The following is a 27,800-nucleotide window of genomic DNA, read 5'->3' as shown; positions in this document are numbered from 1 at the left end:
GATTTCTATGCCAACAATGGTAGAATTTCAATTTTTTTAATCATAACATGTAAATCAGAGAAAAACAAGATTAGCAATCAAAACATGGCTCAATGTACAATTATTTCAATTTTTATTTTGTAAGAACATAGTGGAAAAATATTTAAAGATCAAAATTATTTGGCAAATATTTCAAAATAATGGCCACAAATATAACACATTTAAAAGGAACATTGCTTCAAATTTATTGTCCATTCTTTTGACCCTAGAAGAAAAGGAAAAATAAAGTATTTATTTCTACAATTTATCAAAGAAAGTAGAGTGACACTTCTGACATTTAATTTAGCCTTTTTTATGTCACAGGAACTCAATGAAGGATGACTCAGGTAACAGCATCATGGTACCACTTAAGGATTTAAGAGGAATCACCAGAGAGAACAAAATTGGTGATACTGGTGAAAGGGGAATGGCAGAAAGATATGAAAAAGAAATATATGTGTAATAAAATATCTGGTATAAGCATAAAATAGTCAGGAAGAACCATTACTTTTGTGGGCTGGGGTTAGGGAAGTGAGGGATCTCTTGGTTGAATATCTCTTTTGGTCATTTGCTATTTGTTTTGTCTGGTTTGGATTGGTTTGAGGCTTTTCAAAAATTAACAGAAAGCTACAGAGCATTTTGTGAGATCTTTGAGTGAGAGCCAAGAATTCAAATTTGATTAGAAGGAAGGGGAAGATAGCAAACATTTCTTGAGCACTTAACAAGTGCTATGCCCAGCTTAAGGCTCTTAGTAGTAATTACATCATTTTATTTTGCAATATGTGAGGTAGGTGTTATCTCCATTTTAAGCTCAGAAAGGATCAATATTGATTTGCTCAAGGCCACTCAGATAGTAGGTGATAGAGGAAACAAGTACACCTCAACTTGTCTGACTTCAAAAGGACCATGGCACATCAGGTTTTCCATGTGTCATAAATAATGCTGAAAGCAATTCTTCTTCAATAAATCACTGCTCCTTGGTAGGGAAATTCAAATCTACTTTTGTTTTCTCTATTCCTTCCTGGAGATTCTTCTTGGATTCCATGACCAGAGAAAATTCCTTCATGACATGTGAATTGCTTTTAAATTTGAAATTCTCTTGCTGTAGGTTTAGGTAAGATTTTAGCTATGGCTGGAAAGACAAAAAAAAGAAGAAAAAAAAAGACATTTAGTATTGCAACCTGCTGCTCTTGACTTCCATACCCCCAGTCCCACCTTTCCTGCTTACCTTACCTTAGAGCGTCCCTATCCTTAAGTAACTCATATTCTTGGAGAACAGCTGAATACACATGGGTGTCACATGAGGAAGGCTGGCTGTGACCTGTGTGTGAAGGGGAGCTACAGAAGGATGTAAAGCAGAGGAATAATAAAAGCAGACATGAACTTGAGAGAGCTCATTTTAGAGCTTGTGTGGAGGATACTTCTTAAGAAAGACAAGACTGCAAGCTTAGAAGCAAAAAAGGATCAGTGAGAGAAGTTGGAGTACTAAACCAGGGCCATCATAGTCAGTACAGAGAAAGGGGGACACAGTGGAGAAATATTTAAGAGGTGCAGTTCTCAGGATATGGAGATCAATTTAGTAGTGAGGAGTCAAGGATGACTCCAGGTCTTAGGCTTGACTTGAGTGTCCCGAGTGGCAACTGAGCAAGATATTCAGGAAGAAGAGCCGGTGTTGGGGACAAAGTGATCAGCTCCATTGTGAACCTCTTGAGTTTGATGTGTCTGAGGGACACCAGGAGAGTGTCCAAAAATAGTCAGATGTAGAGCTCATTAGAGCAGGAGAGGGAACTGGGCTACAGACATGCATGTGTGAGGCATCAGCCCAAAGTGGTAACTGGGCCACCAGCCTTTACGTAGTGAACAGAGCAAAAGAGCCTTCAGAGGAAACTGAGGAGAAACAACCGTAGAGAAGGAAGAGAAACCAAAGAGAAAGGTGCATGGAAGTCAAAGGGGAAAGGATTTCATGGAGAAAGTGGTCAATAGTTTCAAAGCCCGCAGAGAGGTCAAGGAAGATGCAGCTTGAGAAAGAGTCCATTGGGCTTGGCCATCTACAGGTCATTTGTGGGTAATCTGCCAAGGGAGAGTCAGTAGAAGAAAAGAAGTGTTGTTAAATAAATATGGCCTAGATTGAAACTGTCTTACAACCCCTGCTCTTTAGCACTAGGTGTATTATGAACTCAAAGCAAGGCATCATTTGTATTGCTATGTGACCAGTGCTAACCATGGAATGTCAAATAACAAGCTCCAGTAGCTCATTAGCTAGAATCTCAAACAGAAGTCTTCTGATTTCTTCTAAGTTCTTACAATGGCTTTTTATTAGTGATGAGATGTGAAACTGAATATTTATCCTAAGTGACAAGAGTGGAACTCACATTAAATCCAGTCACTCTGTCTTGTCTCTCATGATCAAGAAACCCCTTTCCATCTTCCTGGGCTTCTCCCTTGTCACAAATGCTGATTAAGTCCTGTTGTCTGTACCTTCTGAATACCTTTCACATGTATCACCTCTTCTCCATGCTCACCATTACTTCCTAATTCAGATTTTGTTTTTCCTCCACTGGGCCCTTGGTCCTCCTGGCTTAAGTTTCATTTCCTCTCAGTCTCTGTAACTCAATGGAAGACCAAAATGTGTCTCACTCACCTTTCTGTCTCTACACTTTAGCCTTTAGTATCATATTTGGCACATAATATATGCTCAATAAATGTTGAGGAGCAAAGAAAGATGTTTCTCTGAAGTGGTTAAAGTGACCTGTGACTCTGTGACAACTCATACCAGCTCTTCTGGGGAATATTGCTGGCATGTTTGAGTTCTTGAGCTAGCATCGCAAGTCCACGTTGTACCCCAGCGACACATCAGTGTGGCATAGGACAGGTAAAGAGCCAGCCATTGCTGCTCACATTCCTCCTTTCTGAATGTTAATCTTCTCAAATGGAATAAAGTTTTATTTAAAAATCACAGACTGGGAGATCTGGAAAGGTCTTAGGAGGCTGGGTGGCAAAGCCCTGAGGAAGCTCAAGTCCACGATATGTGCAGGGGTGAACTGCTGCCCAGTTCACAGTCCCCACTGGCTCCCAGAGCCAGACTTGGAGGGGAAGTGTCATTGTTTCATTCCCCACTCCACACAACCCTCATTGTGTTTCACCCTTATTTCTTCCTCTGTTTCTCTCCCTTCTTTCCTGTGGGACCTGAATTCAGGCATCCAATAATAGCCATCAAGTAGTCGCCTCTTTAATTATAACATTTAAAGTAACCAACCAACATTGTTACATTTCTAAATGGCTTTGTACTCACATGTAGCACTGTTACAATCATTCTGAAATATTCACTAGTATAAATTCAGTTACACAATTATAGAGAATGGAGGCTTCTGATTTCTACTCAAATTTCCTCCTTTTTATAAAACAAAAATTTCTTCTTTGTCTTACATATATTTCTTATTTTTTTAAATATAACATTTAAAATATGTTCTCAAATATAATAATGATAACATTTTAGATTAAGAGTAAGGGGCAAGGAGGAAGAAACCCCACTACCATATTTTATATTAAAAGACTAAATTGACTGCATGTCAAAAAGGAAACTATGTTGCCAGTAATTTATAAAGTAAAAATTGACAAAAAGCCGTTGTCAGGTTACTAACTCCTTCCCACTTATTGCCCCCTCTTTTACAAAAAATCAAGCTTATTTTAATATGCTATAAGAGACACTTTAGTCTCATCTCCTCTCTTACCCTTGACGTGCTCCCACTGATTAAATAAAATGAAAATAGCTTTCATTTCTAAAACATGAGTCAGTTTTTGTTTGTGGAAACATTAAAAAGAGTGTCCATTAGAAAGCATGACTATGGCAGGTCACTTGGACTAGGTAAGACTGAAGATACACGACCTAAGAGGTGTGACCCAGCCGTGCGGGGCCTGGGCTCCGGGCTCTGGGAGACCTGGGAGCAAATTCTGGCTCCACATGGTCATCTCAACATCTTCGACTGTGAAATGGGGACAATGAGATTCAGAGTGTTGTGAGGAATAAAGGGGATAAAGCACCTGAGAGAGTTACTGCCCAATAAATAACACCTACAACTGTTCTTCTACGGCCCAGCTTTATGTCACGGCTATTATTACTCCAGAGAAAATAAGGCGATAACAGGAATGATAATGCCCTGAACTGTGACTGTTTTTCTAGATTCTGATTTTTCTACTGACCTGTTTGAAGAGACCACGTAATGAAATTTATGAGACAGATATACAGTGGATTCTTACTGTTCCGTGGTCCTACTTGCGTTTAAACCTAGGGAAGCACCAGAAAGATCTTATTATAGCCCAACATGAGGCCTCAGACCTTTAGGATGAGAGTCACAGGTAAATTTTTTCCAAACATATTTCTGTTGGTAATGGTGCAATGTAGGTGCACTGGAAGATTTGGAGTCAGTATATTGCTGCTTTCTAATTTGTCTTCAGTTTCAGAGAAGCGGGTCCTCCATTTATAAATATTCTTTCCCATATCTTTTAGACCTGCATTTATTTAAAGGGTTTATCTACATCTTTTAATAAACATGCTGCTTATTAAATTTATCTTTTATGGGAAGCAAATGATTCTCAATTTGTTGGGAAAAACAACAACAACACTGTATCACATGATAAGAGGGAAATATTTTCTTTCCCCCTTTCATTAAAAAAAAAAAAGCAAAACCAAACATAATAATGAATAATGAAAGGAAAACAAATTGAGTCATTCCATTCCATGGAGGAGGGGCAGAGTAGCTGCAGGGGACAGCTGCAGTGCGTCTGATGTCCCAATTCTTTTATTTCCCATCACTTTATTATTTACTGAACCAAGAATGTAGACAATTCTGGTGATGGTTGTTTTGCATTTTAGTTTCTCAACTTAAATTCTGTATTGTGCTCATTTGCCTCCTGCACTATGTCCTAAGCCAAGAGGGTCACTTCAGCCTGGATGCAGGGAGTGGCAGAAGCAGGGGGCTCTTATTCCTTTCCCAGCTCCACCCCTTCCCTGGAGGCCCTTGAAATTTGGAAGTGCTCACTGTTTTAGTCAGCTCGGGCTGCTATAACAGACTACCCTAGACTAGGTGGCTTAAGCAACAACTATTTAGTTCTCACAGTTCTGGAGGCTTGAAGCCCAAGATCAAGGTGCCAGCAGATTCAGGGTCTGGTGAGAGCCCTCTTCCTAATTTGCACATGACGCCTTCTTGGGGTACCCTCACACGGTGGACAGAGAGAGATCTCTGGTCTCTCCATCTTCTTTTAAGGGCACTAATCCCATCGTGGGGGCTCTACCCTCATCACCTCATATCTAAACATCATCACTTCCCAAGGCCCCACCTCCTAATACCATCACACTGGGGGTTAGGGCTTCAACATGATTTGGGGGAGGGGAGAGCACAGACATTTACAGTAGTACCTCGGTTTTCGAACATCTCCGTTGACGAACATTTTGGTTTATGAACATCGTAAACCTGGAAGTAAATGCTTTGGTTTTCGAACATGACTCAGACATGGAACATGTCACACGGCTTCTGCTGAGTGCAAGATCCTGAGGCCTAGCTGTCGGCTGTTTTCGAACATTTCAGAACTCATGGATTACGTTGCAAAGCCGAGGTACCACTGTACTTTGCAGCACTCACACCATGCCTTTGTGAGTATTTCTCAAAATAATCAAACTCTTTGTGACTTTTTCTCACTGTGGTTTTGGTTGAGTTCCAACTGACTGCATGCTCACACACCATCACTGTGTGGCCTTCAACAAGATGCTAGCAACTGTGTCACTCCTCCCAAATCTGTATGCTGCAGCCCTCATCCCCACTGTGATGCTGTTTGGAGGTGAATCACTTGAGCGGTATTAAAGTTTGGATGAGGTCATGAGGATGGAGCCCCCATGCTGGGATTAGTGCCCTTATAGGAAGACAGAGCTCTTCCTCTCCCCGAGAACAGGCACCAGGGAGGCCATGTGAGCACACAGTGAGAAGGCCGCCATCCACAAGCTAGGAAGAGAGGCTTCACCCAAAATCAACCATGCTGGCACCTTGATCTTGGACTCCCAGCCTTCAGAAGTGTGAGAGTAAATGTGTGCTGGTTAAGCCGTGCCATCTATGGTACTACTTTTTTTTTTTATAGCAGCTAAGCTGACTGGGACACCAGATGACTTCAATTCTATGAAACCGAAAGGCACAGGGATGAGAACAAGATAATGAAGGGGTGCTTGATTTGTTTCTGAAAAACATGCTTTTGAACTTACAGAAGTTAGAAGTGAGTATTTTCCGTCATGATATTGACTGTTACATATGGATCTCAAAAAAATTGATTTTATTCTACAATAAAATAAAGTACAACTACAATTTCCCCCAAACTTTCCTTCAAATTTTCTTAGCTCTTGAATTTCCCGATATATACTATATTTACGTAAGAGAATTTTAATTTTCAGGCCGATACTTAAAAGTGCAGCTTTTAAAAGCATTTTTAGTGTTTTACTTACATATAAAAGAAGTGAGTCAGCAGCATATTTTACAATATTTATTATAGGTTTTAATAAAAATTTAAAATGTGACTTATCCCTTTTAGCATGTGGGGACTCTAACAGTGTCATTGTATGGAGATTCATTAAATGTAGAATCACTGTGTAGAATTCTGTATCCCATCAAATGATCCAGCCTTTCTTTCTAAGAAAGTTGTGTGTTTCCTAGAGTTTTGATAAATAATACATTTATTTCACTGTTGGAAATTGTGCCTAATAGAACTGAGATTTCTACCTGGTATCAAAGTCAGTAGATTGCTGCTTTCTAATTTGTCTTCAGTTTCGGGGAAGCGTATTTGTCTTCAATTTCGGGGTATCAAAGGTTTGCTCAGGCGGCATGTGGTCCTTGTGGGCTTGGGACAGCAATATATTTATTAATACAGAACATCATATCCCATTATGTCAGCCACTCCTCCTCCACAATGGAACACTAAGTGGTGTCAAGTCATCCAAAAACTCTCACCAAAGACATGCTGCTTATTAAATTTATCTGGAACTCTCACCCATACTAGTGCTGCATTCTACGCAGATGGGAAAACTGAGATTCTGTCTGGAAGTGACACTAAGATAATCTCACACTGGGAAGAGAACTTTCATCAGAATCTCTTGGGTTATGTGTTAACAACACACATTCTCTGCCTCCAACCTGAGTTTCTGACATAGTAGGAATGGTCTTGGACTAGATCTGGAAATCTGGTTTAACAAGAATCCTGGGTGATTCTGATTTCACTGGTCCATTTTGAGAAACACGTAGTGGTGTTAGATACTGTACCTCGCCTAGAAATCACACAGCAGAAACTGTATTCTGAGCAAGATGGGCAAAGGCAAAACTCTGTAGCTGAGGAACTTTGCTCTGTTTTCAATTAATTTTCTCTCTCCCCATGTACTTTAGGTGGCCCCACTCTTAGCTCTCCATGGGACTAGCTTACCAAGTTCTGCATATATTTAAAAATTTTTTTCTCCCTGCCTTCTATCCTATGTTAAACCTATTAAAGATGTTATGAGTATCATGCCTAAGATGACAGCCTGGTATCTGATTAACTACCCATGCAGAGGGGTTATGGCTGCCAGCAGTGTAATGTGTGGTTCCCCTAGGCATATGCTCCTTTTAACAAAGGGCTCTAGGAATTTGGGATGTTCCCCACAAGGGAGAAATCTCATATACTGAACTCCTAGATGCCCTGGCAATACAATGGGGTAGGTAATTTTGGTCTGCTCGCCTCCACTCTTGGTGACTCTCCTTGTAAAATGAACTCTGTTCCTAACAATGTCCAGGATTTCCTTTGCAGACTTATGTAGAAGTTCAAGAGCACAAGATGGATCACAAAAGGCATTGAAAGTGCATATCTTGTCTTCCAGTTTTGCTGGTTGGTGTTGATAGGATCAAACTGGAAAAAAATTGGCTAACATCACCCCAATTCACCTGACCCTAATATAATACTAATTTGAATCATAAAGCCAGCATGAGGGTTTGCAGTGAGAAGTATCTCTTTCCAGAGGGAAGCTGTTCAACCCACAGAGCAGTGACCCAGACTCAACACTTGTAGGATTTAGAATAAGAAACCACTAGTGCTCTTTTCCCAGTGACCCAGCTCTCATCCTCCTGGAGGCCAGCACCATGCATATTAATGGTCTAGTAGAGGAGGAGGGATTGCAAAGTGGGTGGCAAGGAGACCCAGAATAAATCTGTCCTGATTAAAAGAAATGGCTCTGCGCTCTGAATCTGGACCTATTACTCATTCACTATGTGATCTCAGGATAGTTATATCAACTCTTTAGCCTTAGTTTACTGTCTGTAAAATGGGAAGTACACTGACACATAGTAAACACTCAGTTCGTTTTTCTATTACTATCATATCATCAATATTATTAACTCTCCTGGAAAACGTTAGAAAACTAAATTTTGATGTCAGCCTACATCAGCCTCTCGTCTGGAGTAGAGGTAGAGTGGGAGAATTTCATGTGTGTCGTTTTTAGCCAAGGAACATTCATACCTTTCTGAATTGGATAGGAGCTAAATTAAGGTATCTGTATTTGACTAATATGAAACATACTAAGGGTGATGCTTCCAATTTCCACAAAAAGCTCTTTGTATTTTTGTCTATTAGTCATTTTTTAAAAAATTGTAGGTTAAGAGAAAAGTTAGCTGGTGCTACCTGCCACTATGCCTTCAGTTATCACATCAACAGATTTTCATTCATTCATACAAAAACAATTATTGAACACTTATTATGTGCCAGGCACTGACTAGCATGGTTATACAGAATACAGTGGTGAAGAAGAGAGACTGATTAAATATTTATATACCGGAAGGCACCAGACTTTCCATTTTAGAATTCGGTTCAGGACGACAGCTGGCTACCCCTGCCTCTAAACTTACATGTATGTGTCCATTCCAGATAAGTCTTACACAAAGCTTGAGGAACACTGTCAGGGATGCACAGAGCATGGCAAAGCTCAAGCACAGGTCGAAGGCTTGAAGTGTCAGGTGGTACTCTTCATAGTGTGGCGGGTCCACACACACTGACGGGAATTTTGCATACGGAAAAGGAAAGGCAACTGCGTAACCAAGATAACCGGTCCCTGCAACCCCTGATAACGAGTAGAAGCAATATGGGCCGAGAAGCGCGGCTTCCAAGGCTACTGCAAAATGAAGTGGACATCCCATCAGGTTCAGCATCACAAAGGTGAAACTGGCTTCCCACTGAAAAATAAAGCAGAAAAAAAGTGTTACATTGAGACCTACATTTTTCAAAAGCTTCCAGCAATATGAAGAAGGAAAGAGATGCCAGGTATTAATCTCTCCTCCTGGGAAATGAAGGAGAAGTGGGTGACAACTTTTTCCGTAGATCCTTGTGTTCTCCAATCTACACTGTGGGAGAACAACATCAGCCAACTGGGGCAAAAATGAAATCAATCCTATTCAACAAATATTTATTTCTCTCCTATCACATGTTGAGAACAGTCTGGGATGGGAAAAGAGATGCGTAAACAGAATCCCAGCCTTATCCTAGGACCTTGCTAACAGGGTAGAGTCCATGGTCCACAGACATCCCTGGCACATTGTTAAAAGTGTAGAAACTCGGGCCTCACCCAGATCTACTGAATCAGAATCTGCATTGTAACCAGATGCCCAGGTAATTCACACTTACTTTAACGTTTGAGAAGCGCTGCTGTAGCCATGGGAGAAAGTTCTATAATCAAATCAAGGTATCATCCTATATTGTGGGATTACTTAGCTCAATACTATTGAAATTCAAGATATCATGACTTTTCATTTTTTAAGGGAAGAGATAACATTGGAAGGAGATTCCAAATGGAGGAATTGAGACTTGAAAACGCATCGGCTAAAAAAAAAAAAAAAAGAAAACAAAAAGAAAACTCATCTGCTTATTAAAAGCAGAGGAGCCTATAGATCCATTTTTTTCGAGATGAGATCCAGGAGCACTAACCCTGGCTCTGTCCCCTCACACACACTCCCTCCCTACCCCCCCAAAAGTGACTTACAATAATCACAGGAACTTGTAGAAAACGTTTGGAGAAGGAATCAGATAAAAAATTTTCATTGAAAACAGTTTATTACTGAAATCCATCATAGTAAGGTATCAATTAGACAGAATTCAATTATAATTGGAGATCGTATTCTCTCTGTTTCATCCTGAGCTAGTAGAGATTTGATCTTCAAACCCACTCTACCATTCTCCTCGATGTTGTTGTCAAACAAAAGAGGGGGGGGGGTTCTCTAATAAAACTGATAAGTCCAGTGACAGAAAGTAACCTCACAGGTTGATCTGATCATAAATTCCTAACTGGGCAGGCCAGGAGTCCCACCCCAGGCATCTAACTTCTTCAGTAAAAGGTTTATCTTTACCTTAAGCAAGCCTCGTCCATTGTTCTTGTGCTCTAGGTTAACACAGCTTTGAAATGCCTCTTTTCAGACCCCTCCTTCTAAATCGTAACCATCCTCAAGAGAGCAAATAATCTTTATCCTGTAATCGAACCTCTGCCTTGCTTTCTCCCACCTTCATATAATCTTCCTTATATTCCCTCCTCGATTTCAAATGCCTAAAAGAAACTGCAAAACTGTTGCTCTGCAGCATTTGAGATCTTGCTTCCCAGCAATTGTCATCAGTTTTGGCTCAAACAAAATCTTATAAAAATTCTTTATAGGTTTGGACGTTTCTTGCGTCGACAATGTCTACATATTTACCAAGTATCTCTGGGTCCAGTCTTTGTGAGCCAACAGGAGGAGTACACCAGCTGTTATGGCCTGTGAAAGGAAAATGGAAAAATAACATCCATGATAGAATGTAGCTCTGGAAAGAGTTCACTCTGTCTCAAAGTTTGACAACTTTATCATGAACTAGAAGGAACAGCAAATGGCTAAATAGATTTATGGCTCCATCTCCTCCTCTGTGATGACAATGAGGAAAAGAGGCCATCAGTGTCATAAAGACATGATTTATACAAGCTTATTTTTTTATTTTTGGTGTTGTCTTTGCCATCGCATTTATAACCTTCGCTACAGTAAGGTGTCACTGCACTAAAGGTTTGGCTTTATAACCTTTGCCATATGTTTTGTTTTGATTAAGTGTCTATTCTTCATCTTTCTTACAAATTGCTAAAATTGCAAATGGGAGGAACTGGAATGGAAATGTGTCACAGAAGCCTGAAAACCCTCCCAGCAGCAGCACTATCTTTTACTATTTGCTTTCTCTTGAAAAGCCTGCTGGTGGGATACAAATACGTGATCCCTGTTTCTCAAGTAACAAAGATTATCATTAGAATGAATGCATGATGGGGAGTTTATTGTTCTGGGTGCAGTAGTGTCCAGCTTTGGAAAAGAGAGTTCTTTATAGTCTCTGTTGAAGGAAAAAGGCCCAAAGTGCAGAATAAAAATAGTTAAACAAAGCAGGGAATGGTGTCACCAGAATTGAGCAATAGATAATGGGGGAAAAAAATTCTGGGCTCATCTTTGATTCAGAACCGGGTCTGATAAAGGAGTGTGTCTATTGAGCCTGGGAATCACTTGTTCTCAACCCATAAATCATTTGTTCACAGTCAACAAATGTTCTGAGATTGAGAGAGAAAACCAGGAAGGGATGTGCCTGAAATAAGGTATAGAATGAGGACAGGACTAAAGATAGGAGTACCGTTTAGGTTTCTGACAGAGAAATAAACATTTATTGTATGTGTAGAATCAACAAATTTAAGGGTGAAAAAAATCAGAGCTTTTACCAAGGTGGTTTTGTGGTATGCTGCTTTTGTAGCTATGGGTCTGGCATATTTATTGTTTTGAGACCTAGCTTTTCATTTTCCTAGCACATTTTATGTTGAATGTTGGGTTTAGAGAATTTGTGAGAGAGGGGAAAAAGCGCGCGCACACGCACACACACACACACACGCACACACACACGCACGCACACACACTCATACAAAACTTCTCATGTAACTAAGCCTGAAATTCCAGACTTGGCATCGCCATACCATAAAACTCCCATGGATGAAAACAGAACCATCTGTAGTCAAGAGGTTGGCTTGATTCTTCAAGAAGAAAGTTTCCAAGGGACCCTATGGAGGTTGAGCCAGCATAAATAGTACAACAAAACAGGAGAATTATTAACAGCAACTGTAACACTGCTGACTAAGCCTGGGGCCAGTCTACGCTTTCAGAGGCAAGATGCTCAAATGACACGTCACTCCTCTATGAGAGAGAAACACTGAAGCAAAGGAGAAGCAAAGGAGATAAATGCAAAGGAGACGCCCCTCTGCTGGTTTCACTCCAAGTAGATAGCTAAGCTGACATTATCAGATGCTTAGATTCCAGGTTGCTGTAACTACTTTGGCATGAACTGTTTCTTTCCGTTCAAAAGTTGAAAAATGCTGCAGAATTGCAGTTGCCTGTTATTTCTGTTGAAGCTGCCAGCTTGAATTTTGCTTTGTTTACACAAAACTTTGAAAAAGAGCTTTCATGGAGCAGGCTGGCGTATGAATGCCAGTAACTTGTTAAATCCACCCAGCATGATGGTGGCTCAGGAGCCCAGCACACCCATCTTTACTGGTGCCCCCTCGCGTGCATGGGAGACAGAGTGGGAGGTATTCCCCCAGGAGTCACAGTCTTCCCCTTCTCTTTCTTTGTAAAATTTTTGTTTTTAGATAGAGAGGGGAAAAGAATAAAAAAGGAGGAGATTTGAAGCTAGGAAAGAAAGGTCAAGTGGGTAAAAGGAAATGAGAGGGACGGATGTCTGAGAGGTACAAAGTTGGGCACAGCAGGGCAGTTGGGCTGGGAGGAAGGACAGAGAAGGGTGTGGGCTTGGGGAGGGTCTGAGTGTGGCAGGACGAGGCTCATTCCTGCACTTCCCTCCCTCAGCTCTTCTTGACAGGCTGTCGACTGCCTCAATGAGCAGTTCCAGGGACAGTACTCGACCTTTGCAACAGTTGCTGCTAACACTCTGATTGCATGATAATTGTGAGCCCTCCCACTAAATCTTTAAATTGCTCAAGTAAAGGATGCAGTTCCCAGAAGCAGATGAATTGAAGGAAGCAGGGAGTAGTCACAACAGAAATAGAACCGTTTAAAGAAATCATTTTAATATGGGTTAATTTATTCAGTTGCAAACGTCTAGTGTGGGCCTACTATGAACAAGGCTTGTGATAGTGGGCACTGTGAAACTGGGAGAATGACAATAACAGTTAACGTTTATTGAGCACTTACTCTATGCCAGGTACTATACTAAACACTTGACCTGTGTTCACTCACTATGACCCTCAGATGTAGATCTTCTGCTTTTAAAAATGAGGCACAGAGAGGCTAAAGAAGATGAGCGAGCTCACCAAGTAATAATTATACAAACAATGGTTCCAACTCTCAATGGCATTTACAGTCCAGATGTGAAAGTAATGCACGTATAAGAACGTCCACAAAATTAGGCAAGAAGAATGAGTGCTTTCTGTGCGAGAAGAGCTCAGTGACAAGGTATCACCTCCAGGGGTGGCAATCACCGACGAAGGCACCATGGAGGAGAGTGGACCTGAAGTGGGTTTGAAGGATACATGTGATTTCAGTGGGTGAGGCTGAGGGAAAGGCGGTCTGGGCAGCAGAGCAGCAGGTGCAAAGGCGGGAAAGTGGTAGTCATGTTTGGCAAACAGTGAGCGGCGAGCCCAGTGTAGGTTCTTGGCGAAGAAGAAGAGGAAACCAGGCTTGAAAGCCATGTGAGGCCAGGTTGCGGAAGGCCTCAAGATTCAGGCTAATATATCTGGACTTTGGATAATGAAGCAACGCTAAAGGTTTTTGAAGAAGGAGCTAGACTGACAGAGCAGAGGTTTAGAAAGAGGAGCCGTTGTTGCATGCCTGCTGCATTGGAATGCATGGAGGCCTAGAGGTCTCTGCGGGATCTTGGACTTCAGACTTTTTTTTTTTAACCTCTACCCACAGTAAGAAATATAGTTTGTATGATGGTCAAGTTATATTTTTATATCTAAACAAAATCATAATATCACCCTCATTATGTGTGAGACACTCTAGTATTGTCTGTTCTATTCTAGTCTTCTATCCTGATGTGATTCATGTTTTATACATGCTGTTAGCTATCCAGTAGATTGATTTTATGACCCACTAATGGAGAAATTCCCACAGTTGGTCTAGGCATAAAACCTGGGCGGGGTGGGAAGAGGTCAGGAGTTGGGTGGTGTGTACAATGAGTATAAGAGAGAGGAAAGCATAGGGATATGCCTCATAGGGAAAATAAAAGTTGCTTGGCAACTGATTATGAAACCGAGGGTCCTCATAATTCTGATTTGATTGAAACTGTCATTTTAAAAGAATCATTTTTTCCCTCCTTCTTCTCTCAGCATACTTTACTGACCTGCCCTTAGTCGCTTACCCTGATGGCAGCAGACAATAGCCTGGTTCTGACTAATGGTCATAAGGGTTAAGCCCCTGGCAGGCTAACGATAACATCGTGAAAATCTAAGTTATCTTTCAGCTCCTGGGCCATAAAGCGGGAGGACCCCGTGGCTACCTCTCCTTGAAACCAGTTCTGGACTCCAGAACTGACCTCCACACCTGAAGAAATGATGTGGACCCTCCAGGCTTCAGATGTTGTGAAACTCACTGGACTTCAGTGTCTTCATCAGAGTTTGATCTACAAGCCAAGTTTGCCAGGATTAAAGTAGACCTCAGTCGTTAAGGCATTATAATCTCCATGCCACATAGTTTCTGGCAGCTGATGCCTTTAAATAACTAGTTCAGAAATTCTAGGAAAAGTGCTTATCATGTGGCTGGTAGAACAGCAGAGTCTGAGGATCAATATTTGTGAAGAATGTAGAAAGCCTTGAATGAAAGACACTGAACACATACACAGCACTGTGCCACTTGTGAAAATCTATATCTTACACGTCTCCAAAGAGATATGGAGTCATTTGCACAAGGCAAGGTCAATAGGATTGAAGTCTACAAATGATCTTTCCACCAGAGGAAGATACACTTTGCAGGCAAGTTGAGAAATGACTGGTAAGGAAGGTTGTGAAATGAGTCAGAGACCTTTTGAAGTTGACCCTGATCAGACAGAGCTGTGGTTCACTAGGAAACTCACTAGGGGAAAAAAAAAAATCACATTTCAAATTTAAACATTATCGAAAGAGTGAACATTCTTATTGTTTTCCTTTTCATGAGGATTTTTTTCCTGCTTTAGTATAAATACCAGCTTAAACTTTAGTCTTCACAACCTAATCAGAGTTCAACTATATAAGGAATTCTGTACCACCAGCATGGAGAACATGGGATTTATTCACTTATTTAATGATGTTTATTGAACAATATTTATTGAACACCTAGTATGAGATTCACTCTGTTCCAAAGTGCTGGAAATATAGCAGTAAACAAAATAGGAAAAATCCCTTCCCTTGTACAATATACTTTAGAGGGAAAAACAAACAATACATAAGTAAATTATATAGTGTATTAGATGGTGATAAGGGCTATGGGGAGGGAGAAAACAGAGCAGGGTATGAGAGATTGGGAATGCCAATTGTAGGGGAGGTTTGCAATTTTAAATAGGATAATGACAGAAAGCATCAGTGAGAAAACATTTGTTCAAAGAATTAAAGATGTTAGAGAATGAGCCAAGTGTGGGAAGAGGCTTCAGGCAGAGAACAGGCAATACAAAGACACTGAGGCAGAGACACCTTGGCATGTTTGAAAACAACAAGGAGCCAGTGTGATGGGAAAGAAATGAGCTAAGGGTGAGTTGTAGGAGATGAAATCCAGGCGGTAACAGGATGGGGAACTCAGCAAGTCATCAGGGAATGGAATGGGAGAGTGAGTTAGGTGTGAAGGGATTAGGAACAGGGGCTTTGGACAGAGAGAGAGGGTGCCAACCAAAGGCATGGTACTAACTAGCACCTGTATAGGGCTTTAAAATTGGCACAGTGCTATATTTCACAATGTTTGTTCAAATAGTTTTCATTTTCTCTGAGCATCTTAGGGTTAGACAGTTTCACATGGGCTCTCTTTACCTGTAAAATCCCCCATTTTACAGGCAAAGCAATGGGGAACTGGCTGAGTGGGGGTCCTGCTCCTGATTACATACCAAGAACGTCAACGTTGGGACCTAAACAAGGGCCCACCTCCCCAAGTCCCACCTCTCTGACTCCACTTCCCTACGCTGTCACTCGCAACGTAAAATAGCCACCAACTAGCTACATGCTGGAGACATATCGTATTATTTCTCTGGGTCTAATTGGAAAACAGATGTTTGTTCTATAACAAGCATACAAGTATTCAATAATTTGTGAAGCTAATCAAACCACCAATATATCTGTTGACTATATTATGATAAACTTTGTGGGGATAGGCAAAACATAAGAAGAAAGGGACACAGGTTTGGGTTATAATCATGGTTTTGTTAAACTTTGGATCAGTTTTGAAGTCAGAATTTTAAAAATTAAATAGCATAGAAAATATCAGTATTCATTTCATGTAGAAAGGTGTGGTTTTGCAAAATTTTTGTTATATACATCTAGTTATTTGTATATATCAATATCTATTTGTTTATCTGAGAAAAATATATGGATGTAATTATGTACATTCCAGGTATAAAATGTTTTTCTTACTTTGGGTCATCAACAGAAGGTTTGGCAGCTGCTCAACTAAACGTAAATGCCATTTTTGCATTCTGGTAGATATTAATAAACATTTCTTTGAATGAACAAACATATGGTTTTGGGTAGGTGTTGCGGAAAAGAGCAAAGGGCCGAGACTGGGGTGGTAGATATAAAAGAATGTATTTAAAAAGACAAGAAGAAAGAAAAACACCATCAAATGGTCTCCCATTCAGATCCACAACCGCACCATCCAACTTGCTCCTATCTGAACACCATCATTTAGACCCCATTGCACCAAGTTCTATTCATATGGAGAACTTGCTTTATTCTCCATTGTAACTCGAGCATGTAGGAGGCAATCAATACATATTTATTAAATAAATAAATTAAAATTATATTTCCAAGGCTCTCACTCTTAGGTAACATCCCAGTTAAAGTGTGATTTTTTAAAAGACTTAAAACGTTGCCCTTCCCGAGAGTGGTTACATCTTAATAGGAAATTCCTTAAGATCAAAAGGCTTCAAAATTGAATTCTCTAGTCTTCAGTGGTGAATGTCAGGTAATAGCGGAAACAACGAGAGAAAGATTTATTGCATTTGCGGGACTCTAACTCCTCTTAAGTCATACCACCCCCAAGTCACCTATTCACAGGGCTAGATGTGCTCGCTTTTTTGATCCATGGAGCTGAGGTACCAGTCGGAACCTTCACCTGTGCCAGCAGTCAATGAGCAGAGATAGAGTACTTACTTGGTGCTGACTTGTGCTTGGCACATGAACACTTTCCTAGGGAACTGGGAAGTTAGTGAAGTCCATCGCCCCGCTTCTTGAATTGTTTTCAGGTCAAACATTTGTGTGCAAACAAAAAGGAGGGAGACCTAAGATTTGGAGCTTGCAAATCTGGGTCGTGTAGAGCACGTCAGCATTTCCAATAAAAGCATTAGCCTGAAAGTTATTTTACTTTGTTTTCCATTTTTAAATTATTTTTCATGGTTGATATTTTTTTTCTAAATTCATATTTCAAGAGATTCTAGTTTCACAAACTACCACGGTGATAATATTAATGTAAAATAACTTTAAAAGAATTTCTTGAATAGCATTTCATTATAGAATACATAATATAGAGTACACATGATTAAATGATTTTTTAATCCTATATTTAAAACACAACTGATAGAAATCAGTGTTCTAAGGTAAATTCTGACTTTCTGTAGAATTTTGACTTTTTCATATTGTTGGAAAATTTTAGAAGGATATGTTATTCTGTTTCTTCTTTCTCTCCCTCCTTCCTGTATTCTCTCAACAAATGTAATAAAATATTTTCCTACCAAAGCTCCATTCCAGATGGGACAAGCAATCCAGACACTCCATCCCGTGAACCAAAGCTTGTAAGAAAAGACTGGGAAGAAAGCAACAACTCCAGAGAAAACACTGAGAGCCCCCAGAGTAATGAGAATCCAGCCAGCAGCCTGGTATAGGCCCTGCATTTTCCTCTGTGCCTTGGGTCCTTCCTTGGTCTCAACGACGTTCTGTTACCAAAACATGAGGGGATGTCAGGCCTCAACAAACAGAAGTTTCTTAGAGACAGTAGCCATGACACATGTGGACTGTTGATCTTCTTGGAAACAGATTCTAATTTGTTTGACCTACGATAATAATGTGTAATGCAATAATCCTTGACATAGATTTGACAAAGTAAATTCTCAGACTGGTTTACGAGAGAGAGAGAGAGAGAGAGAGAGAGAGAGAGAGAGAGAGAGAGAGAGAGAGAAATAATGCCTCGTTTTGGATTACGGCCTTCATTCCCTTCATTCTACCCTGTTGTGGGCAGTGACCACTTCCTGGTTTAATCAGATTCAAAGGCTTGCTGACTGAGCTAATTGTTTCTCAACTCAACCTGCTTGGTGGTTCCAGTATAAAGCCAACATCCTTTGTGCACAATAGACCCACATTCCCAGCACAATTTCCCACAAAACAAAGAAAAAAATAAGCACTCTGATCACTTTTCATTACATTTCATTTAAATGCTTTAAAGCAAAAATAAGACCTCTCCCCCTTCAAAGCTGAACTCTACTACAATTATTTTTTAATTTTTAACAAAGATTTTTGATATGGACTTATCCCCAAATAAGCATAAGGTTCATTTTGGAGTTCTGCATTATTTTCACTAAATCAGCTTCACCTGAGTGATTTTATTAGTAATTCAATTACCACGTAAAGTGAAAAGATAGAAATGTATCAGTTGTAAAATAAACTTTAAGGGATAATTTATTAGCTGAATAAAATACTGATCTCCATTTATTCTTGATGGTAATTCAAATTTTAGAGGTCTTATGTACATTTAAGCAATTGCAAAGTCATCTCTTAATCTCCCATGCATTTGAGAAAGCGGTGCATCTTTGCTTTTGATTGACAGGACATGTTTCTTCCAAGATAATATCTTGAAAACACAGACTACTTCCTGAAGCTATCTGAATCATTTTCCTATTCAATATTAATATCTTTTTCCATATATAAAATGATGAAAACTAATTTTTATGGATGAAAACGCAGTGGTTTAGAACATAGATTTTGATATCAGACACAGTTAAAAACCTGTTCTTGTTTCACTATCTACCACATATGTGTCCTTGGACAAAAATCAAGTTATTTCTCTTTCTGGGTTTGTTTCTTCATATGAGAAATGGAAATAAAATTAGTGTTTATCTTACCAGGTTGTGATTGAGAGGATTAAATGAGACAATCCAAGTAAATTCCTTGGCATTGAGCTCCACCTAGCAAAGACGCTAGTTACCAGTTCTTATGTTGGAACAGTTCATCTTTGGCGTAGTTTCAGCATGGGACAGAGGCACAGGTATTATTGTTGCTTTTATCCCATCATCTTATAAACATTAGGTTTGACTCTTCCTAATCAATGTGGCAAAAGCTCCCAAAGGACCCTCCCATGTGTGGTGAGGAGAGAAGTTTCTTTATGATTCTCTGCTTTTTCCTCTTTGTTTTCTTGTCTTTAATAGCTATTCTATAGTGTGACCAGATCTTGAAGCAGTTGCATTCCTGGATATACAGAATCTTGGAAACCAGCTCAGGTTTTCTGCTATAGCTGTTATTCCTCATCTTCTCTCAACACTGTGGGAAGATATTGTCTGATTTTTTTCCTAATGCCACTAGATAGGTTCCACACGGGCGGAAGCCTTCCAAGCCTTATACATTCCCTAGATGTATAAGACATTCCCAACACCTAGAATTGTGTGTCTGACCCAGGGTAGTATATATTTGTTGACTTAGTCAATTAATGCATCAGACTTTCCAGCTATACATTTGGGGCCCCAGGGGTCTGCCAAGCACGGATCTATCTTTGTGTGTTCCCCATTGCCAGGGTGTGCTAAAGCTAGTATGTTCCCCTGTTACAGAGGGAAGGGGTCTGGACTAAAGAAAGACTCATTTGTGTTAGTGTTTGGTTTGAGCTGTTTTGACTTTTTCCTTTACTTTTATCTCAAGGTTATAGCTACATGGTATGTCAATATACTGTGGGTCAGATCATTCTGTTTGCATGTTTGGAAAATAAAGGCTGTTGAAATCCTCGTGTTAAACAGTACAGAGATGGCAAACAAAGAGAATATTTTTTGTTTTAATTTGGGGGGGCTTTTTCGTGTTTGCAACACTGACAGGCTAACCCTGGCACTGCCAGTATGACTTGTAACCTGAATTTATTAGTGATTAGAAGAGCTATTGCCACTTAATACGACAAAAAGAAGGGACAGGTAGAACAAGGGATTTCTCTCTGTGTGTTTTCCCAGCTGTACCTTTCTGCAGGAACCTTTTCATACAAATTTCCTTAAAGCAAGGAGAGTTTCAGGGAGGGCAGTTATGGGAAAGAAGAGAAAATATAATTCTGCTCCTGGCCCGCACTTCCTCTCACATCTCTGTGTTTCCAGTGTCCAGCAGCCCACAAGGTTCACAGTGCACCACCCCCCTCCGCCCATTTCAGGGCCCTTCCCTCCCATTTGGCACTAATTTACTGGAAGGCTGGTCTGTAATCCTGGGCAGTTAAGGTCTCTGCAGCCTGCTTTGCAGACCCCACCTTCTCCCTTATCCAGAGGGGATCCCACAATCTTAGCTCAGGGCAGAATGGTAGAAGTTCCACCAAAGTCTTTAATCTAGCTTTCACACACACACACACACACACACACACACACACACACACACACACAAAAGCACCTCAAACAAACTGACATTTTGATTCTAACACTCACTCACCCATCCACCCCCTGCAAAAACATGTAACCTGTCCCCCCAGAGGTGGAACAATGTCAGTGACGCAGACAATCAGGGAGAGAAGCTGATTTGGATGATCTCTACCTCTTTAGATACTTTCCTTCACATATGAGTCGTAGAAATAACAGTTGTGTGTGCTACGGTCTTGGGTATTTTTAAAAAGTAGCTTTCAAAGCTACACAAGGGGTCTATTTTTCACCAGGATAAAAGAAAATAAAGCTCTAAACAAGAGATAAAGTTAAGATGCTTTATTTTCCCAGCAGCTTCAGGAGATAGATTTATTTGTTTCCACATCAGAAAGGTAGCACCTGCAGCAGAAAGAACACGAGCTTTGGCATCTGAAAGACCTGGGTTTGACACTGAAGATGCTATCTGATATATACAAAAAGAGGGAAAAACACTCTGCTAACCTCAGTGCAGCAACTGATTCAAGCACAGTGGAAAAGGATGCCTTTGCAATGGAAAATATGGCAATTACCACCTGAACCAAGGGATGAAACTTTATATCACCAATACCAGGACAAACTGACAACACCACCCATGATGTCAGTTTATCCTGACACATGAAGTAATGGAAGTACACACCATCACCTGTGTAGTGTTTCTGGCAAAAATGTTTATCTTGAATCCAATCACAATGAAACAGGCAAATTCAGATCACAGGGACATTTTACAAAGCACTGAATTGGACTCCTCAAAATTGTCCATGTCGTGAAAGATAATGAAAAGATTCCTGGGACAATCGGATATTTAAAGGTGGTATTTATCTTAGATAACACTAGTGTATCAATGTCAATTATCTTGGGCATATGAATGGCATTAGAGTTCTGTAAGAGAAAGTCCTATTTGCAAAACAAGAAAAGTTAGTGTGCTTTATGCTTTCTTTCAACTTTTCTGTAGGTTTCAAAACTTCAAATTAAAGGTGGGACAACAAAAGGAAAAAAAGATTTCGTTTTACTAACTGCATAAAATGAATGGTCTTTTACTCAGACATACAGCCATCCTGGCTCAATCATCCTTGAGAATATTGATGAATGTAGGTCACAGTATAAGGAATATAAGGCAAAAGCTGCTCTGCCCTTCAGCACGGGACAGAAATTGTCTCCCAAGAAGAGGGATGATGGAGCAGGTGCATTATGTTATACTGTGCAGGTATATCTCTTAGGCAGGCACAAAGGTATGTTTTTTACCTTTCCAAATATTCCAGTTTCTTAAATGGATGAAAAACCTTTCCAATGCTATTCATTAAAAAGTTTCCCTGAGCTTTTTACTAGCCATTCAACTTTAACTTTGAGTGAAACTTCTCTTCTCATGATGGCTTGGAGTTTAAGGAGAGCAGAGTTCAATTTTTATCATCCTTAACTGGGAATTGTCAAATTTAAAGCTTTCCAATCTGCAAGATGTTTGGGCCTAAGTAGGGATTTGTGCATCAACTTGGACTTACCTAATTCAGATTTTATCTGCCTTTTGTATATCTGACCCTCAAATGTGTTTTGAAATCATCTGGAATTTATCAGAATTTTCCCATGTTTTTGCGAAGCAAAACAACTTAAGTGTGTCACCGGCAAACTTGTGCAGCTAGCTGTGAGTTCAGTCTCCCAAGCCTGCAGCTGCAAGGAAATGCTCCTATTGGCAGACATGACTGCACCAGGGAGCCTCCCACAGGCTACCGTGGAAACTGCCTGTCTTTTGGAAGGACTGCTCACTCCTATCTTGTTTTATCCTGGAGATAGAGGAGCCACAGACAGAGCTGTGATTGTGACAGTAGCTGTGATTGATTGGTGCTTTGGCCACCAAGGAGAGGGGAAGAAAACAGGAAGAGAGAAACAGTGGGGGTGTCTGGGGAAGAGAAGTGGAGAAAAGATGGAGAGAAAAGAAGGACAACAAGAGACGAGTCAGAGCATAGAGGAAAACATTTCTGAAGCCAAAAACAGCTTCTTGCGTCACTCACAGATCCAAAGCTGGGGTCTGGACAGAGTTGATTCCAGGACAGAGGAGCTATGGAAGTTATGGGGTGTTCGTGTACCTTTTGCAAATAACGTATGTAGGGAGGACAAAAGGGAAACAAGTAAAAGGGAAGGGGGGAACAAGGCAGAACGAGAAAGAAGCTCTAAATAGCCTGAAACATTCTCAGATTGTTGCTTCTAGGGACACTGATTTAAGTGTTCTTAAACAGGAAATGTGTATTCATTTAGTTCCTTCTCTGGGCATTTTTGAAAAAGAAAAGAACCAAAAGTTGCTTTCTTTCACTTTTTTTTGTAGGTTTGAAAATTTAAAATTAAAAGGTGGGAAGAAGAAAAGGAAAAAAAAAGATTTAGCTTTATTAACTGCATGAAGTAAATATACCAAAGCATATAGCACAGTAGTCAAACCAACGACATAATAGGAATGGAGATGATGCTGCATATGCACAAAAAAGACATTATTAGAACTGCTTATTCTACTCCCAGTTACAAAAAAAACAAAACAAAACAAAACAAAACAAAAAAAACTGAACAGAGATTTCTTCCGATTTCTTTTTCAAAATTAGAACAAAGGAGGGAACTAAACCCAAAATTTCGTTTCTGTGTATTGATGTAAAAATCCCAGATTCCCGGTTAGATAGAGCATAGCAGGGGCTAGTTTTCCAGTTTTCAGTGCTTCATCTGTGGGCTCTTGCCTTTAATGTGGAGATGGACCAGGATGGATGGTTGTCACGTGCTGAATGGCTGTTTCAGGAGGTGTGGCCTAAAACAAAATGAATAGGATGAGGAACAGCCTGGTGCAAGAGAAAGACACCAAGGCTGTGTGACCTTGAGTAAATCAAAACCTCTTATAATCTTGTTATCCTTCTCAGCCACATGTGGAGGTTAGACTCGATAATTTCTAAGGCTCCTTCCATATCTACGATTCCATGACTTAAAATAAATCCCCAAAGAGCAAAAGTGCCTATGTGGCCAAAATGCCTGCTCCTAAGAAGACTTTATCAGTAAGAATGCTATCTCTTTGAAGGCTGGGAACCGCCAGCTAGAGCCCCCTCTACCCGGTATAAGCAATAGGCACATAGTAAGCGCTGCACACTGTGCATTGGCCAGTTGAGTTCTCACTGGAGAGATTTCACCCAGAGTTCCTCAAAGAAGGCCTCGTTTTGACCCCCGTTTCACACAAATAGGCAGTAATTGGGAGCCAGAATCCACCAGCTGGATAATTAACGGCCTCTGAATAACAAATTGGTGATCTCAGTCCAGCTCTGGTGACTGTGTCATAAAATCATTAAAATTTGTCAACAAACACAGCAGAGGCCAAGGAGGGCAAGGTTTGAAGGAACATAAAAATTAATCACTCTTATTTCCCAGCTTCTTGAAAAGGCCTGGGAGGGAACTGGTTAACATTTACAGGCATGGAGCTCCCCGTGTAGCTGAATGGAGAGATGAGAATTCAGTGAGGATCTGGATGAGGCAGAGAACTCACAGGCGAGTAAGTCCCACCTATTGGCCAGGAGTGACTAGATAGGGTGAACCAATTTCTGATTGGTCAGGAAACGAAGTCCTTACTCTGTGTTTTCCAAGCAATGGTTAAAATATCAAGAGCCTCAATTTTCCATATATTTTAAAATATAGGAAAGCAAGTTGGGCTAAGGGTGGTACAAACAACTGATTCACTCCCTCACTTCATCCAGGTCTCTGCTCAAAGGGCCCTTCATCATGGACCTTCCCTCATCAATTCCTTTCTCCATCTCTTTATTGACTTTATTTCTGACTTGATTCTTCATTGCTCTTGGCTTATTTGTTTACAATGTGTCTTCCCAACTAGAATGAAACCTCCAAAGAAGGCAAAGACTTAGTTTTGTTTACAGCTACATCCCAGAGCCGAGGACAATACCTGGCCTATAGTAGATGCTCAGAAGTATTGATGAATAAAGTAATGCATTTATGAGGTCACTGCTTATCATAATCTCTAGTTCATCCAGACCATATTGCTTTGAAAGCTCGCTCCTCAGGCCTTCACTTACAAGCATTTAATATATTGGTGCCTCTCCATCTCCTCTCTATGAAAACCACACAGAAACACAAGGAAGATTTTTCCAGGTTAGTTTACCAGTGAGATTGCACTGTAAATGTATGTGCATTGTATGTAGATATATGGGAGAGGTGCCCTGAAATCACCCATTCTATGATTATTGTGGCCTTGCTATACCCGGCATGTGACATACTGCCATGTGACTCTCTGTTAAATAGAGGAAGGCACCAGGTCACAGACTAACTGCATGAGTCCTGCAAGAACTTCTGCCTCTGGAAGGAAACTCTAATGTGCACCGTTTTAATCCACTGGTGATGCCAACTTTCAAAGCAGCTCATGTTCATGGCGAGCTATCTAATTTAATAGTTTTTTTTTAATGACTCTCTGTATATTCAAAGGTTATCTTTATCTGACCACTTTCCATGGATACTATTTTCCCCTAATCTGTACAGAAATGAAATAATAAAGATATTGAAAATTTTACTTGCAAGAACTTGACTATGCAAACTGTGTTCCTATTGTGTTTCCCTACAGATATTGTGATCTTTTCTGAGACAGGACAACTACTAAACTAAATGTATCCTTGTGACATAAGGATTTGGGTAACATAGTGTAAACATCACCAACTGTTAGCAGATCAATGGTATAATTTTGTATGTAAAGGCCCACACTTACCTTTCCCTTTTCAACAAGGCAGATATCCTGACTCAGTTTTTATTTACTCATTTTTTAAAAGAGGCACAATAGGAGAAAAGGGACTCCTTGGGACTTCCCATCACATTATCCCAGGACATACGCCTTTGTATTTCTTCCTCACAATCCACAGAAAGCTAATTGACATACAAGATAAAAGCTCGGCCTAAGCAAGTTACCTAATGGAGAAGTTCACTAAAAAGAATGTGGGACAATGAGAATGCAAAGTACATAGTAATAACCCAATGGGAGGATTACAGACAAACAGAGCCGAAAAGGACCTTCGAGATCAGCCAGTCCATGCCTGTCATTTCAGAGAATAATTCCATGGCTAAAACACCAAGGGAAAAACAGCTACTTGATTGTAACATTAACCTGAAATTTAATAAGCCAGTTGTAACAGATGATCTTTCTGCTATATCCGCGTTTAGCACTAGGCGCTGCTCTGCTGCTATTCATAGACCCGCCTTTCTTTGATATGCAACAGGAGCTGAACCTCCTAATTCTGCAAATGCTGAGTTTTTAAGATTATATTCTGCGAGTATATTATACGTTACAGTGAACTAGCTTCATTTAAATGGTGCAGGCGTGGCATACTGAACCCACTGAAACAGCCACTCTGGAAAGAAGTGATCAATACACGACCAGGGAAGGGCTACTCCAAAGTTAAATTTTTCAAATTGTCCTAATTCAAATATTTACTTAAACTCTGTTTTTATATTATGTGCAATACAAGGGGAATGACATTGTTAGCTGTGTGTTTCCTGGAACTGACTTACTGCTGCAAGGCCACAGATAAAGTTTGTTTATAGAAAAACAAAATATGAAAAAAAAGAAGTTTAGCGCTGTTCTATGAGGGTTTTAATACTCCCACACAGACCAAGTGGGAGAAAGGACAACTTTCTAGAACCTTTCTTTCCCCATGGCAACAGAGGATGTTAATATTTAACCCTCTCTAGTGACAGATGAGTCATTACTTAGATTAGTTTAGTTGTTCACAATTTGAATGATAATGCCATAGAGAGAAATGGATCATGCTTCAAGAAGTTTACATTTTAGAACTAGCGCACATTTTCAATTCACCTTTACGTTTATAGGGTATAAAAATCAGCCATTAAGTAAATCTTTAACATCGTTACTCAGTTCTTTCAACTTGGATAAAATTTGGTATAGGCTCAGCATAAATGTTTTAAGTTCTACCAATCACATATGTTATAATCATCTATTGTTGTGTTTAAAATCTTCTGGATAGATGTAACAAAACAATATCTATTATTGTGAAACATGCTATTTTTTTTCAGTTTTGGTTATTTACCAATAACTATTTGTAATGCCAATAGTCAGGCAATGATGCTCATTACAGTCTTAGGCTTTTAGCAGAAAAGAAAGTGGAAGACGGAGGCCAAGAATGGAAGCATCGTAATCACATTGCAGAGCTTGGAGTGAAGGGAGAGAGTTCATGCAAAGTTAGTTGCTAGGATCCATAATACAAACCCTTCAATCTGGTCCTAAAGAGAAGTTTTCTTCTAATTTTTATAGTTTTTGCCTTAGGCTGAAAAAGCTAAGTACTTGGCTGAAGTTTGACTTTCTTACAAAATGTTCTTTTCAGCTCTCTCCTCAGCACAAACACAGCCCTTCTTTTCTGAAGATTCTATTTCCCTTACATCCTCTGAGGATAAAACTATGCTTTGTGGTTTTTATACCATATTCACTTAGGATATTTAAAAACAGAGTGAACTCTACTCTTTCTCCCAAGTCTCTTCACAGAGGCTCTCTTTTCCCCGCCCCTTCCAGCCTCAATGATTATAGGACGTGATAGCCACTATTGTTTTGGCACTTCTTTTGTTAGACTCCATATTAAAGAAGGGCAGCTTTTCAAAAGTGATAGGTCAAATTCCTGATCCATGTTCTTGTAAACATGGGATAAGGCGTTTATGTGTTAAGAGAATTGTCTCTTTCTATAAAGGAGAGGAAGAAGAATTTTTGTTCGACACCATTTTGGAAATCAATGTTTCTCGAATGTCAGGAAGGAGAGGGACAGCATGGTAAGGCAGCGCTGAGGAAGTTTCTGCCACCTTTAGTCAGCCCCACCTCTATATGGACCTTTTGTAGGTAAGTCTATAGGCATGTGTGTAGGGGGTAAAACAGAGGAAGAGTTTTGGAAATAGACTTACCATTTACACACACA

General features: G+C 40.1%; 1 protein-coding gene across 3 annotated transcripts; it reads right to left on the bottom strand.

The window, feature by feature from the left end:
• Positions 1 to 76: 76 nt before the first annotated feature.
• Positions 77 to 18,191, bottom strand: TMEM212 (transmembrane protein 212). Of its 3 annotated transcripts, XM_019735121.2 has the most exons (5): positions 17,974 to 18,191; positions 12,032 to 12,115; positions 10,755 to 10,814; positions 8,925 to 9,248; positions 77 to 1,150 (listed from the first exon to the last, which is right to left on the bottom strand). In XM_019735121.2, exons 1-5 carry the CDS (start codon positions 18,130 to 18,132, stop codon positions 1,145 to 1,147), a joined length of 633 nt encoding a protein of 210 aa, XP_019590680.2. In that variant the 5' UTR covers positions 18,133 to 18,191; the 3' UTR covers positions 77 to 1,144. The 3 variants fall into 3 exon arrangements, with proteins under 3 accessions (XP_019590680.2, XP_019590669.2, XP_019590689.2); XM_019735110.2 differs by lacking the exon at positions 77 to 1,150 and having other exon boundaries at positions 6,530 to 9,248; positions 17,974 to 18,190; XM_019735130.2 differs by lacking the exons at positions 77 to 1,150; positions 12,032 to 12,115 and having other exon boundaries at positions 6,530 to 9,248; positions 17,974 to 18,188.
• Between the last annotated feature and the right edge of the window lie 9,609 nt (positions 18,192 to 27,800).

Source organism: Rhinolophus sinicus, linkage group LG01 (genome assembly GCF_036562045.2).
Source record: "Rhinolophus sinicus isolate RSC01 linkage group LG01, ASM3656204v1, whole genome shotgun sequence".
Lineage (NCBI taxonomy): Eukaryota > Metazoa > Chordata > Mammalia > Chiroptera > Rhinolophidae > Rhinolophus > Rhinolophus sinicus.
The sequence above is the reverse complement of the archived record's forward strand: the minus strand, read 5'-3'. Positions and strand labels throughout refer to the sequence as shown.